This window comes from Oryctolagus cuniculus, chromosome 13 (genome assembly GCF_051225735.1).
Source record: "Oryctolagus cuniculus isolate XC-2025 breed Fujian yellow rabbit chromosome 13, ASM5122573v1, whole genome shotgun sequence".
In the NCBI taxonomy this organism is placed as follows: Eukaryota; Metazoa; Chordata; class Mammalia; order Lagomorpha; family Leporidae; genus Oryctolagus; species Oryctolagus cuniculus.
Window position 1 is genome coordinate 38,507,791 of NC_142879.1, and position 15,924 is coordinate 38,523,714.

Consider the following 15,924-nt stretch of genomic DNA (forward strand, 5'->3'; position numbering starts at 1 on the left):
CAAAAGGCCACCACAGCTGGTGCTGCGCTGATCCGAAGTCAGGAGCCAGGTGCTTCTTCCCGGTTTCCCATGCAGGTGCAGGGGCCCAAGCACCCGGGTCATCCTCCACTGCACTCCCGGGCCACAGCAGAGAGCTGGACTGGAAGTGGAGCAACTGGGGCTAGAACCGGTGCCCATATTGGATGCCGTCACCGAAGGCGGAGGATTAACCTAGTGGGCCATGGCACTGGACTCTTGCCATTTAAATTTATAGAAGGAATTTTTTTTTTTTTTTTTTTGACAGAGTGGACAGTGAGAGAGAGAGACAAAGGTCTTCCCTTTGCCGTTGGTTCACCCTCCAATGGCCGCAGCGGCTGGCATGCTGCAGCTGGCGCACCACGCTGATCCGAAGCCAGGAGCCAGGTGCTTCTCCTGGTCTCCTATGGGGTGCAGGGCCCAAGCAGTTGGGCCATCTTCCACTGCACTCCTGGGCCATAGCAGAGAGCTGGCCTGGAAGAGGGGCAACTAGGACAGAATCTGGTGCCCCGACCAGGACTAGAACCCGGTGTGCTGGCGCCGCAAGGCGGAGGATTAGCCTATTGAGCTGTGGTGCCAGCTACTATCCCTTCTTACTACAAACTGTGCAGTTGATTAGAATCAGTAAAGTGGGGCCCTCAATCTTCTGCTCTGACAGGTTTTTTTTTATTTTTTTATTTTTGACAGGCGTAGACAGTGAGAGAGAGAGACAGAGAGAGAAAGGTCTTCCTTTGCCATTGGTTCACCCTCCAATGGCCCCGCAGCCGGTGCACCGCGCTGATCCGATGGCAGGAGCCAGGTGCTTCTCCTGGTCTCCCATGGGGTGCAGGGCCCAAGCACTTGGGCCATCCTCCACTGCACTCCCTGGCCACAGCAGAGAGCTGGCCTGGAAGAGGGGCAACCGGGACAGAATCTGGCGCCCCGACCGGGACTAGAACCCAGTGTGCCGGCGCTGCAAGGCGGAGGATTAGCCTACTGAGCCGTGGCGCCGGCCATCTGACAGTTTTTAACATCCAAGGTAAGTGTAGGCCATCTTTGTAGACCAAGGGGATATGTGGTGTAGTGCTGAGGTACCTATGTTTTGAGTCTCAACTCCTTTAAGCATTTTTCATTTGTAAAATAAGAATTGGAGTGTTTGCTCTATAAAACTACATTGATACTTAGATGAAAATGTATGTAAAAGTGGTTCATCCAGTAAGCACCCCATTTATGTTATTATCTGTCAGTCATTAATGTTGCTTAGTAACCAAATATAGATACTAGTTCCTCTCAGTACTCTCTTTGGTCCTACTGTTTTTTTTTTTTTTTTTTTTTTAAAGAGTTATTTATTTGAAAGTCAGAGTTACACAGAGAGGAGAGGCGGAGAGAGAGAGAGGTCTTCCATCCGATGGTTCACTCTTCAGTGGGCCTGCAGTGACCTGAATCCAGGAGCCAGGAGCTTCTTCTGGGTCTCTCATGTGGGTGCAGGGGCTTAAGGCTTGGGCCATCTTGTACTGCTTTCCCAGGCCATAGCAGAGAGCTGGATTGGAAGTGGAGCAGCTGGGTCCCAAACCAGTGCCCATATGGGATGCCGGCACTTCAGGCGGTCGGTGACTTTACCCACCATGCCACAGCACCGGCCCCCACTCCTACTTTTAATTCTTTATCATTGAAGTTATATAGTCTTGTGGTTTTTTTTTTTTTTTCTTTAAAGATTCATGTATTTATTTGAAAGGCAGTTTATAGGGAGGTGGGGAGAGACAGAATGAAGCTTCCATCTGCAGCTTCACTCCCCAAATGGCTACAACAGCCAGGATTGGGCTGGTCTGAAGCCAGGAGCTTCTTCCAGGTCTTTCATGGGGTGCAGGGATCCAAGGTCTTGGGCCATCTTCCACTGCTTTCCCAGGCACATTAGCAGGTAGCTAGATAGGAAGTGGAGCTGCTAGGACTTGAACCAGTGTCCATACTGGATGCAGGTGCTGCAGGTAGCTGTTTTACCTGCTATGCCACAGTGCTGGCCCGGCTGTGGTTTTCAAACATCAGTAAGTGGATTGTGTCAGGCTGACAACATAAGATTACCTAGGGTGTTAGCCAAAAAAAAAAAAAAAAAAAAAGTCCACATCTCCTTTTGGACTTGGGATTTGAAAAGTGGCTTAGAAATCTGACATTTTGGAGCTGGTGAAGCTCCTGCCTCTTGCCTTCCGACTGGCCCAGCCCCAGGACACTGTAGCCATTTGGGAAGTGAACCAGCAGATGGAAGATTCTCCTTCTCTAATTCTGCCTTGCAAATAAATATTTAAAAAAATTGAAACTTTAGAGGCCAGTGTTGTGTGTGGTGGATAAAGACAGTGCCTGCGATGCCAGCATCACATATGGGCACTGGTTTGTGTCCAATGCTCTACTTTTATTTATTATTTTTTATTTTTTTGACAGGCAGAGTGGACAGAGAGAGAGAGAGAGACAGAGAGAAAGGTCTTCCTGGAAGCCTGGAGCTTTTTCCGAGTTTCCCACATGGGTGCAGGGGACCAACACACCTGGGCCATCCTCCACTGCTCTCCCAGGAGCATTAGCAGGTTGCTGGATCAGAAGTGGAGCAGCCAGGACTCATGGAAAGCTGGCACTGCAGGCTGGGGCTTTACCTGCTACAACAGAGCACCAGCCCCTAAACCAATGTATTTATCTGAGAATAACTTATTTTCCTTTTCCAAACATTTTTTGTTTTCTATAAGGAAGAAGTATATCTATTAAAAGGATTTTTAGAAAGTTTGTTTTGCTGTTCATAAAACCAAAAATTCCTTTTCTGAATGATAAGGATACAGCATTCAGTTGAAGAAAGTCAGTGCGCGTATCCAGTTTTTCCCTTTACAAATTGGAGAGACTCACAGTCTGCTGGTTCACTTCTTAAATGCCTTCTGGTGGGACTGGACCAGGCCAGAGCCAAGAGCCAAGAACACAGTCCAGGTCTCCCATGTGAGTGGCAGGGATCCAATCACTTGGGCCAACACTTGCTCATCAGCAGGAAACTGGGAATAGAGCTGGCACTGTGATATGGGATGTGGGCGTTCCAGCTGGTGTCTTCACGGCTAGGCCAATACCTGCCTCTCCATTTCTTAATATATTAAAGACAACGAAGAGAGCCACAATTTTAGATACTTATATGTGGCCAACTGTGTCTTAAATACTTTTCCTGAGGCTATGAAAAAATAATCTTCAATTGTACACAGGGAATCAAGTTGCATCAATTTATTGAACAAAGAAGGTACTGATTCTCACATAAGAAAGGGAAATTAAAACTTGAATTGAAATTTTGCTTTTTCTGATTCTCATGCTACCTATAATTATACACTTGACTTACTCATTTTATCATAAGAATACTGTTTCATATATAGCAAGATCACTTGAGGCAGACTAACCGAGTTTGAAGAAGAGCCTTCTGCCACAAAGCCAACAAGATACCCTTATGATTACTGGAAGTAGTAAGAGGGTGATAGAATCACTGTCTTGTTCAGTTTACTTTACACTTTTTCTGAAAAACAGCTCTTCAGGTAGGAGTTTAAATGAGGGGCTGGCATTGCGGAGTGGGTTAAGCTGTCACATGGGATGCCTGTATCCCATCCTGGAATGCTAGTTTGAGTCCTGGCTGCTCTTGTTTCTGATCCAGATCCCTTGCTGATGCACTTTGGGAAGGCAGCTGAGGATGTCTTAAGCCCCTGCCACCCACCTAGGAGACAAGGATAGAGTTCCTGCCTCCTGGCTTAGATCTAGCTGTCACAGCCATTTGGAGAGTGAACCAGTGGGTGTAAAATCTATTGCTCTTTCAAATAAATCTTTTAAATTCCTGAGGACCGGTACTGTGGCATGGCAGGTAAAGCCTCCGCCTGCAGTGCTGGCATCCCATATGGGCACCGGTTCAAGTCCTGGCTGCTCCACTTCCGATCCAGCTCTCTGCTTTGGCATGAAAAGCAGAAAATGGCCCAAGTCATTGGGCCCCTGACCCACGTAGGAGACCCAGAAGCTCCTGGCTCCTGGCTTCGGATCTGCCCAGCTCCTGCTGTTGTGGCCAATTGGAGAGTGAACCAGTGGATGGAAGACCTCCCTTTCTGTGTAACTCTTTCAAATCAATAAATCTTAAAAAAAAAAAAAATAAGGTACTAAATGGTGTAACCAAATATGAATGTTTCATTTGCTTAAATAGGAGAGAATTTTTAAAGATTTTATTTAGGGGCGGCGCTGTGCACAATGGGTTAACGTCCTGGCCTAAAGCACTGGCATCTCATATTGGCACCGGTCGAGACCAGGCTGCTCCACTTCCAGTCCAGCTCTCTGCTATGGCCTGGGAAAGCAGTAGAGGATGGCCCAAGTCCTTGGGCTCCTGCACCCATGTGGGAGACCTGGAAGAAGCTCCTGGCTTCGGATTGGCAGAGTTCCAACCGTTGCAGTCAACTGGGGAGTGAACCAGCAGATGGAAGACCTCTCTCTCTAACTTTTTCAAATAAATAAATAAATCTTAAAAAAAAAAAAAGATTTTATTTATTTGAGAGCCAGGGGTAGGGAGAGAGAGGGAGAGAGAAAGGTCTTCCACCTACTGGTGCACTCCCCAAACAGCCACAGTGGCCGGAGATGAGCTGATCCAAAGGCAAGAGCCAGGAGCTGCTTCTGGGTCTCCCACATGGGTTCAGGGGCCTAAGCACTTGGGCCATCTTCCAGTGCTTTCCCAGGTCATAAGCAGAGAGCTGGATTGGAAGAGGGGTTGCCAGGACATAAACCGACACCCACATAGGATGCTAGTGCTGCAGGTGGAGGCATAGCCAAGTCCATAGGTGTTTCAATTCAATATAAATTATTGGTGCAGTTGTCCAACTGAATTAATAAAATATTCCCTTATATCTTAAAAAATACAAGTTCATTTTTAAAAATTTATTTGAAAGTTAGTTACAGAGGAGGAGAGGCAGAGGCAGAGAGAGCGAGCTTCCATGCACTGGTTCACACCCTATGTGGCCACAATAGCCAGGGCTGGGCCAGGAGGAAGCTGGGAGCTTTCATCCAGGTCTCCCACGTGGATGCAGGGGCCCAACCATTTGGGCCATCTTCTGCTGCCTTCCCAGGTCCATTAGCAGGGAGTTGGATCAGAAGTGGAGCAGCCAGGGCTTGAACTAGTCCTCATGTGGGATGCTGGCGCTGGAGGAGGCAGCTTTACCCACTATGCCATGGCACTGGCTCCAAGTGCATATTCTTTTTCTTTAAAAAAAAAATTTTTTTTTATTTGAAAGAGAGAGAGAGAGAGAGAGAGAGAGAGAGAGAGAGTCTTCCACCTGATGGTTCACTCCTCAATTGGCTGCAACGGCTGGAGTGCACCGATCTGAAGCCAGGAGCCAGGAACTTCTGGGTCTTCCACGTGGTTTCAGGGGTCCAAGGACTTGGGCCATCTTCTACTGCTTTCCCAGATCATAGCAGAGAGCTGGATAGGAGTGGAGCAGTCAGGACTCAAACCAACGCCCATATGGGATGCCGCCAGGGCGTTAACTCACTGCAGCACATTGCCGGCCTCCCAAGTCCATATTCTTTTTTTTTTGACAGGCAGAGTGGACAGTGAGAGAGACAGAGAGAAAGGTCTTCCTTTGCCATTGGTTCACTCTCCAATGGCCGCCATGGCCGGCGCATCGCGCTGATCCGAAGCCAGGAGCCAGGTGCTTCTCCTGGTCTCCCATGCAGGTGCAGGGCCCAAGCACCTGGGCCATCCTCTACTGCACTCTCTGGCCACAGCAGAGAGCTGGCCTGGAAGAGGGGCAACCAGGACTGAATCCGGTGCCCCGACCAGGACTAGAACCCGGTGTGCCGGCGCCGCAAGGCGGAGGATTAGCCTAGTGAGCCACGGTGCTGGCCCAAGTCCATATTCTTAAAGCTGAAAAACTCTTGACGGTTAATCAGAGGAAACTGCCAACCATGGCCCTTCAAGCAGTGAATAGTACTATGGAAGCACCACCTCTCACTGCAACATTAGTGGATCTATCCTCAGCTGACACATCATGAATTGGTTATCAAATACTAGTTTTTGACATTTGAACTTCCTTTCATTGTACAGAATTCCACCCATGGTAATAAAAATCTGAAAATCTGCCGGTGCCACGGCTCAATAGGCTAATCCTCTGCCTGCAGTGCCGGCACCCAGGGTTCTAGTCCCGGTCGGGGCGCTGGTCCTGTCCTGGTTGCTCCTCTTCCAGTCCAGCTCTCTGCTGTGGCCAGGGAGTGCAGTGGAGGATGGCCCAAGTGCTTGGGCCCTGCACCCCATGGGAGACCAGGAGAAGCAGCTGGCTCTTGGCTTCGGATCAGCGCGGTGCACTGGCCGCAGCGGCTATTGGAGGGTGAACCAACGGTAAAGGAAGACCTTTCTCTATCCACTGTCAAAAAAAAAAAAAAAAAATAAAATAAAAAATAAAAATCTAAAAGTATTCTGTATTTTACCCTAACAGGAGAATTTTCTTAAATATAAATGTACCAGAGGCTTGTACACATTGACTACTTTCTTCATGTTTAAGATTTATTTGAACGACAAAGTTAGAGAGGAAGAGACAGAGATCTTCCAACTGCTGGTTCACCTCCAATGGCCAGGGCTTTGCCAGAATGAAGCTAGGAGCCCAGGAGCTTCTTCCGGGTCTCCTATGTGGGTGCAAGATGGAAGTGGAACAGCTGAGACTTGAACCAGTGCCCTTATGGGGTGCCGGCGTCACAGGCAGTGGCTTTACTTGCTAATTCACAACGCTGGCCCCCAGGAAATGTCTTTAAAAAGCCCTTATGTGTTTATTTTCAAAGATCTTCCAATGATGGGCTCATTCCCCCAACTGCTTGCAACAGTTGGAGCTAGATGGAAGCTAGAAGCCCAAAACTCCATGAAGGTTTCCTACAAGAGTGACAAGGGGCCCAAGTATTTGAGCCATCACCTGCTGCCTCCCAGGTGCATACTATGAGGAAGATGGATTAGAAGTGCAGCTGGACTGGAACTGAGTTACTCACAAAGGGGATGCATGCATTTAAAGCAGCATCTTACGTGCCATGCCCATACTTGCCCCTCTTCAAGGAAACGATGCACTGTTATAATTAAGATGATTGGAATTTCAAACTGGTATCACATTTTCTCTACTCATCAAAATATCCAGTGCCTAAGTGCTCGAGTTCATGTGTACAAGATTTTTTTTTTTTTTTAAAGACTTTATTAGAGTTACAGAGATAAAGAGATCAAGGTCTTCCATCCGCTGGTTCACTCCCCAAATGGCTGTAATGGCTGCAGCTGGGCCAATCTGAAGCCAGGAGCTTCTTCTGGGTCTCCCATGCAAGTGCAGGGGCCCAAAGACTTGGGCCATCTTCTGCTTTCCTAGGCCATGGCAGAGAGCTGGATCAGAAGTAGAGCAGCCAGGACTCGAACTGGCACTCATATAGGATACCAGCACTACAGATGGCAGCTTTATTCAGTATACCATAGCACCAGCCCCACTAATATTTCTTGGAAAATAAAAAAAGGAGGGGGCTTGGAATTCCCTTAAAATGTAACACTACTACAATTTTTCTTAATTTACCCATGAGTGCAAATTGGCCCTTATAAAGGTCTTAGTAGGGGTTGGCATTGTGGCGTATAAGGTTAAACTTCCACCTGTGATGCAGCATCCTATATGGACCCCAGTTGGAGTCCTGGCTGCTCCACTTCTGATCCAGCTCCCTGCTAATGTGACTGCAAAAGCAGCAGAGAATGACCTAAGTGCGTGGGTCCCTGCAACCACAGGGAAGACCTGGAAGAAGCTCCAGGCTCCTGGCTTGGGCCTGGCCCAGTTTTGGCTGTTGTGGCCATTTGGGGAGTGAACCAGCAGGCGGAAGATCCCTCTCCCTCTCTAACTCTACTCTGCCTTTCAAAAAATAAAAAATAAATCTTGAAAAACAATGAAGAAATGATTTTTCAGCACCACTCATTACTGGTAAATATATGAAGTGAAATTCATCAAATCATTTATTTTAGGGAAAAATAGTAATATTTAATAAACTCAGATTAATGGATATTGGGAGATTTAACACACCAACAACTATTTATTCATTCTGTTTATTGGATTGAAAGGAAGGAAATACAAATGACTGTTGAGTGCTGTGCACTAACATGGAAAAGGTGTATTGAAAAAAAAAAAATCCCAGTAAAGCAAATCAAAGTTAATGTTTCAACTGAACAAAGTTTTAAAGATTTTTAATATACTACACATTTATAAAATGAAAGTCAACAGAGGGTGTTCTGTAAATAATTAGTAGGATAAGTGAAAATAAATATCAGAAACCTGAAGTTTTTATACTTTAATGAAATAATAAATTTAAATGACTAAATATAATCTGAGAGGCAGTTAAGAAACAGAACCCCAAAATTTAAGAACACAATCCTTTGAAACGTTTAATCAGTCCATAGCAAATAGTTATTACATACCAATGCTCTAAGTGTTAACTAGTTCCACCACAATGCCATGGAAATCTTGACAATTTAGAAATCTTGAGATCACCCACTTAAGTTCTGTTCTTGATCTCTACAGCTTGGTTTGTAAGTACACAGTTGCTTTTGTGAATATCTATTCTCCTTACCACACACACATTTTCAAAGAGCCAGTAACATTTTTTTCCATCTGTGCCTAAAAATGTTATGATTCAGTTCTAGTACAATGACCCTAACCATGAAGAATGTTTTAAGTTAAAGATGGGGGACACAATTTCAGTCTTATAAAAAATATACCAGTATCAACCAAACCAACTCAGAGAGGGCACTTCACACGTGCACAGAACTTTTAGTAAAATCGACAAAAACCTAGAACAGCTCTTTCCAGGACTTTATACGAAGTATCTCTTTCTCTCTCTCTCTCTCTCTCTCACACACACACACACACCACCATACACACATTTTGATACAGTTAGTTTCATTAAATCCAGGCTATCTGGATTAAGTAGACAGGGGATGGGTTTTTATGGTTTTTGCTTTTACAACTATGGGGCAGCTACCTTAATAGTAGCTTAACAACCAACACTGAGAAATTTCAATTAAGTTAACCCTGTTTTTAGAAAGTGTCTTGAGTATAAATGCAAATTCACCTCTTCTTTTAAAGTTAGCAGTTTATATTCAATCAGTTTCGGTTTCGAAAATGGAAGTTTCTAAAACTGAAGAGTTGCTCAAGTCTCAATGAGAAACTCAAGTAAAACTAAATCATAGTATTTATACATTTTGAGAGATGGGACAAAAAGGATATTAAGGAAAATGTCTTCTTTCCTCCCCATTCAAAAGCAGCCATTCTTCTGCTGTGAAAGAAACTGACTCGGGCACTTTCCCTTTCAAGAGATGTAGGATACATTTACACACTGTGAGGCAGAGGTGATAGGGTCAGTTCTTGTTTGCAGGAAACAACATCCTAAAAGAGAAAATTTCAAGACGGGGAGGGGTGGGAAAGAAGGATTTTCTATTAATGTCATGGATGCCACTCTAGAGGCAGAACACTCCTCATAATAAAATTCACCATGATACTATTTGTGTTTTTTCAGATTAAGAAAATATTGGACTTTTTTCAACTAGCAGGTTATTTTAATTAAAGCTAGGGACTCCCTTTCTGTTCTCCCACCCAATAAAATGGGCCAATTTAAGTTAAGAGGACATTTGCAAATCAAATTTCCTGTATTTAAACTACTTACCTGGTTTAATTTAATACATAATGTGGTAAGAGCAACAGAAAATGTAGCTAGCTTGAATACAAATAAATACAGAAACTGAAACTGAGGCTTCCTCATTCCTCCCAACTAGCACCCACTGTGATTCTTTATTACCACCCATACACCAATCCCAGAACCCCAAATCCAGCAGTTAACCATTGATAACCAACTATTCGGAAGAAAAAGACATTTAATTTCATACTTGCTCTAGCCCTTAAATGCATAACAAAAACATTTTTAAGCACATGGAAAATAAGCCTACTAACCTGATTTTTGGAGCCAAAATTCTCCATTCTGTTTTGATCTATGTGCAAAAAGTATTGGTACTTTTCAGTTTATTCATTTGTTAGCATCTTGTGGCTGCTTGATAGTATTCTCAGACTTAAGCCTCCTATATAGTCTATAGCACTACCAGAAATTAGAATGTCCTGCCACCAGGTTTTTAATCATAAAACCCTAGGTTTCTTCACCATTTATTTCACCTTTCCAGCACAGTTACTGCATGGCAAATGTACAAAATAGACATGTACAGCAAATTGGCACAGCAGAGTACCAGGATATATGGAAGCTGCCAGTTAAGACACACCTGAAAAACAAACTCACCTAGCTGCTACAGAAACCTTTGCATAGTTGTTACTCCATTTTCACAGGAGCTATGTTCTTGTAAAATGTGCCTCACTTTTACTCCCCTTTTTTGAAGTGTTTAACTGTACTTCAGAAGCACTCTGAAAACTCAGATCTAGGGGGAGCTGGGTGAAGCAGTAGAATCTGAGTGCCAAATCGCCCCTGAACGGCACCAATCTCAGCCAATGTTACAGACGCACCATGGCACAGTGTAACCAAACTTGTAAACAGCAGTGGAGTTCCTATGCCCACATTTTGTGTAGAGACTGGGGTGTATTAACGGCTTCAAGGTATGCATGAATCACCTAAAATATGGTTTTAACTGTACTGAGGTAAAGAGAAGTTGCCACTTAATTATATACAGTTACCAATGAAGATTTTTATTCAAGCTTAAAGTAAAAAGTAACTCTAGTTAAGAAAAAATGAAGTACCAGATAAACGGTAACATAATTTTTTTAACTTAGAAGTATCAAAACAGAATTCTTGGATTCTCTAAGTGGTGGTCTCAGCAAAATGGAGCTTAAAGAAACCATATTATACACCAATTTGATAAGAAAATCTGCCAATCACGATCTGTCATCTCCTCTCACTGTGGGCTTGCTTTTGGGAGAACGCATGCTATTTTAAGGCCAAGTGTGTTTTCCTTTCTTCTCCCCTTCCATGTGACTTTCCCCTTGCTTCTGCCATCTCCTACCCCCGCCCACCACAAGGGAAGACTTCCTAATGTCCAAGGCTTTCTTTTCTTTGTGGATCCTGCAGGAGCCTACTCCTGGTAATATAGTGTCGACTTGGCTAGGCATAAAGGGAATTCAGTACAAGACTTTCTGTTCACTGGAATCTTATTTTGGAGGTATCCCCAACTCTTCTTCTCAGCCTACCAGCTCTGGTTCCCCCAGTTCCCCTCACTGAAAAGGGGAGAGAATTCCACAGGAGACCCAGCACATGGTGTGCTGCTACGATGGGGCCTCCAAACACAGCGTGGCCGTCAGGCGTTTGGCTTACTCTAAGTATGATCTTCTTGAAAATTAAAAGTGCTTTTCCATGAAGGAACCTTTCCTTAAACTAAACAGGGAGGGGGCGGGCAAAGACTATCTGCAGCACCAGTTTAGAGTGAGGTTCCGTATGGCAATATCAGAAAAACTAGAAAGCAAAATTCTTTTAAGTTTATGTATCCCTATGGCAAATTATTAAGGGCAATTAAGAGAAATGAGTATGAAGGTTTGAATCCCAGTTTAAGTATGTTTGTAAACCCGCTGAATTCTTCTAACCATCTTAATTATACTATAAACTTCCTTCCAAAGTGGTTATTATACCTGCTGATTGCTACACTTGCTAGATCACACCAAAATGACTTCCCAAGTTGAGAACAACTTGGAATAAGTTTCACTAAAAACCTAAACTCACTACTGATCTCTCATGTTGGTATATTTAAAATTTTATTTTTGAATCTTGAATTTCTTCAAGATCAGGTACTGATGTTCCTCCAGGAATAAAAGAAAAGGGGAAAGCCTTCCAAGTATTACTGAATTTCCTGTGTAATGTCCCTCCAAGCACTGTCTGACCGTTTCTCATGTGGTATTCCAGAAAAGCATCAGTTATACTGTGTATCTAAGTCACAGAGGAAACTGTTTTAAGCTGGTTTAGATTCCAAATGTATACAAATGAAGTCACTTTAATCCTATAAATACTTCTTAATTTATTTTTAAAAAATTGTGCTGTTAACCCTTTTACGGGGCAACAAGCTATGTGAAAAGTACAAAACTTTTTGTCAAATGTAATATTGAGAGTGCTTTTGACATAGTTCACTGGTTTATCATCTGGATCAGTATATACTGCGCAACGGGCAAGGCTAGAATCCATGAACCAAGCTGCAAAGATCTCAAGCTAAATAAGGCGGAAAGATTTGGAGAAACAAAAGGAAATTCTTTCCTATCCAATGTATACTCTTCAGACTAATGCACTCTTTCTATCAAGCCTTCTAAACTGTTAAATAAAGTTTTCCAAACAAGCATTTAAACTTCATTACACAGAAGAGCAACAAGAATGGTATCCTGCCAGACAAAAGGCAGGTGGGAAAAAAATATATATACTGAGTTCAATGGGTAAGCCTGAATGTAGCACAGTTCTTCACAACCGACGGGGGATAATTCAACATGGTGTCCAAGAACGTTCTAACGACGTGCTTCATCTCAACTGGTTACTATGAAGCAAGGTGTAAATGTTTGGCCCCAATCGGGCTTCAGAAATGGTTCTTTTTTTTTTTTTTTTTTCATGACGAGCATGTCTGTCCAGCTATCAATCATGTCTGTTTGCACCAAATCCCAAGCCATTAAAATACGACTAATTTAAGTTAAACAGAAGTCGTCTGCTCCAGATTCGCCATCAACTATCCATGCTACTGCATTCCTCTGAATGAAGATGAAATAAATATACAGGAGAGAAGAGGAAGAAAAGGCGGGGGAGGGGAGAGAGAGAGACAAGTTACCAGTTAGAAAATTGCAAAATTAGAATATTACAAAATCAAGTAGCATTAAAACACAATCATATCAGAGCAGATTATTTTAACTATGTCATGTCTTAGGCTAAAGAGTCTAAATGCATATTTATTTTGAATGCTGGAGAAACCAAAGTGAACAATCATGTTAAGAATTTCATACTTCTTAATCTTGATATAGTTAATGCAGAACAGAAAAACCTTTATGGTTTACAAAAGAATAAAGAAAGATCTGGCAGTCTAAAAGTGAGAACTGTAGTTGCTCAGCCTCAAATTCTACAGGAACACCCAACTCCATTTTTGGGTAGGTATATGTGTCTAACAGCTTTACTGAGACTTACTTCATAGTATAGAATGCACCCATTTAAAATGCACAATTAAATAGTTTGTAGTATATTCACCAGATTGTACAACTATTAACACAATAAACTTTAAAACATTTTCACCATCTATTAGCCACAAACAATCCCTACCCCGAGTCTTAAGAAAGGATTTGTCCATTTTAGTTAATTTTCTATGTAAATGCAGTCACAACATGGGGTTTTTTGTGTCTGGCTAAAGCATGTTGTTTTCCATGTTGTTTTCATCCTATTCCACTGAAAATCACTTAAGAGCAGTTATGCAACCCTCAAAATACATAAAACCACAGTGTAACTCTACTGTTCTTACAAAAGGTCAGCACATTCTCTGCTGAAATTGTTGTGAGGGGAAATATTTTCCTTAAGTGATTTTGTACTATCTTATCTTGTTGTTATTATTATTATTTTTTTTGACAGGCAGAGTGGACAGTGAGAGACATAGAGAAAGGTCTTCCTTTTGCCCTTGGTTCACCCTCCAATGGCCGCCGCGGCCGGTGCACCACGCTGATCCGATGGCAGGAGCCAGGTGCTTCCTCCTGGTCTCCCATGGGGTGCAGGGCCCAAGCACTTGGGCCATCCTCCACTGCACTCCCTGGCCACAGCATAGAGCTGGCCTGGAATGGGGGCAACCGGGACAGAATCTGGCGCCCCGACCGGGACTAGAACCCGGTGTGCCGGTGCCGCTAGGTGGAGGATTAGCCTATTGAGTCGCAGTGCCGGCCATCTTGTTATTATTTTTAAAATGCTATTTTCCTTAGCCTCAAACAGGTATGAGAGGAAAGGGGAGAGTCCAGAAGATAGCTGTAAAAAAGGTGTAAAACTAATGACTAAACATTTGCTTATATAGAAATTGTTTCCCATCAGGTAAAAATGAAAATCTTTTTCAGGCTATACCCACATTGCCAAAGCATAATGCAAAGCTGCTGAACAGAACCAGATCCTAGAACTGAGCCAAAATTTGGCTTACCCCCCAAAGCGAGTATCCACATTAATCAAATGCACCAACTTGCAGTGCGAGTCATTCGCTTGCAGTGGAGGCAAACAGATCCTCTTACGGGGTAAATCTGTAGCTTCTGACCTAGTGTTTTCCTATTTCTTGAAATTAAATATGATTCTTTGTGGAGAAATACCTCCAAATTATTAACAGAATTATACAAAAGCACAGATGACCACAGCTATAAATCCAGAAAGACTCCTGGGTAGGGTCGGTGTTGTGGTATGGCCTGCAATGCTTGCATCCCACCCTCTTCTGATCCAGCTCCCTGCTAATGTGCCTGGGAAAGCAGCAGAGGGTGGCCCAGCCCCAACTGCTGTACCATCCGGGGAGTGAACCAGCAGATGGAAAAATCAATCTCTCCTTCTCGGCCTTTCAAGTATTTAAAAGGACTCTCAAGAGAGTGGGCCTTGATGCCTAAACATGACAATGAGAAAAAGTGGAGACCTCAGGCTTTAGCTGCTCTCCCAGAGCAGTGATCTACAAGAGCTGTGCAGACTTCCCTCTCTTAGCAACAAGAGAGCACTTCGCACACTCCTGGACCCAGTATTTTCCTGAGTTTTATTCTCATCTCTCGCTGCACATCCTCACAACCTATCCTGCTAACGCCACGGCGCCGGCCTGCAAATTCCTTTCTTTTAAGCCAACTAAAACATTTTACTTGCTCTATTTGAAATTAAGTCGTTAACATAAAATATCTCATTACCTTTTCTCTATAGTACTGATATCACATTCAATTAAGTTTTTTTTTTTTTAAAGATTTTATTTATTTGAGAGGCCGAGTTACAGACAGTGAGAGGGAGAGACAGAGAGAGAGAGAGGTCCTCCTTCTATTGGTTCACTCCCCAATTGGCCGCAATGGCTGGAGCTGCGCCGATCCAAAGCCAGGAGCTTCCTCCAGGTCTCCCAGGCAGGTGCAGGGGCCCAAGGACTTGGACCATCTTCCACTGCTTTCCCAGGCCATAGCAGAGAGCTGGATTGGAAAAGCAGCAGCTGGGACTAGAATTGGCACCCATATGGGACGCCAGCACCGCAGGCAGAGAATTAACCTACTGTGCCATGGTGCCGGCCCCTCAATTAAGTTTTAGTCCTTAACTGTTAGCCTTTTCTTTGGGCTTTCATAATCTCTTAAGAATCTCAAAGTAGTGGAAAACACTTTTCAGGTACAGATCTGAAGACCTGGCAGCACCCAACAAGAATTACTGTTCTTGCCATGCATTAGTTACCTTCCCTGTAAAAATGAGAATAAAACTACTTCTCTTAGGACTGTATCTTAAACAAGATTCTATTTAAGGTGCCTAGTACATAGGTATGTGATCAGTTTTAGTTTTAGTTCTCTTCTCTTTCCCTATTCATCAAGCATGAGTCTGTTAGTATACTAAACAGTGGTAACAGATACTTCTTTTAACAGTAAAATCCATAATCACAATCATTACAACCTTCTAAAATTGTTCAAATTTTGTATACTGGCTAGTTCTCATGTATATAAAATATACTGTGCAGTATTCCATTAAGGCAGCAGGATTTCATTTAGATCTTTAAGATGACACTACAGTTAGCTGAATGTCAATGAGATGGCACGTTCCAGCTTATTCTCTCTGCCACCAGCCCTGCCACCACAAACAGAAAAACCAGTGGATCTGAGATTACTTAAATTCCTTCAGTACAGTCAGGGTAAAATCTGGATTATCCCACACTTAAATAAATTAGTACTTGAAAGTGCTGCAACTTTTCATAATAAG

General features: G+C 43.4%; 1 protein-coding gene across 8 annotated transcripts in view; it reads right to left on the bottom strand.

Annotated features, from left to right (window-relative positions):
- Positions 1-8,064: 8,064 nt before the first annotated feature.
- WDR26 (WD repeat domain 26) overlaps positions 8,065-15,924 on the bottom strand; it is a 56,618-nt gene continuing 48,758 nt past the window's right edge. For 4 of the 8 annotated variants that reach the window (XR_016218887.1, XM_051820596.3, XM_017347764.4 and 1 more), the window contains one exon: positions 8,065-9,416. Coding sequence is in view for 6 of the 8 variants with exons in the window: in XM_051820596.3 (XP_051676556.1) it covers positions 9,340-9,416 (77 nt within the window). In the remaining 2 variants the exon portion in view is untranslated. Of the gene's footprint in view, positions 12,744-15,924 lie in introns of all 8 variants that reach the window. The other 4 variants (XR_016218886.1, XM_017347765.4, XM_008268354.5 and 1 more) reach the window with 1 other exon arrangement.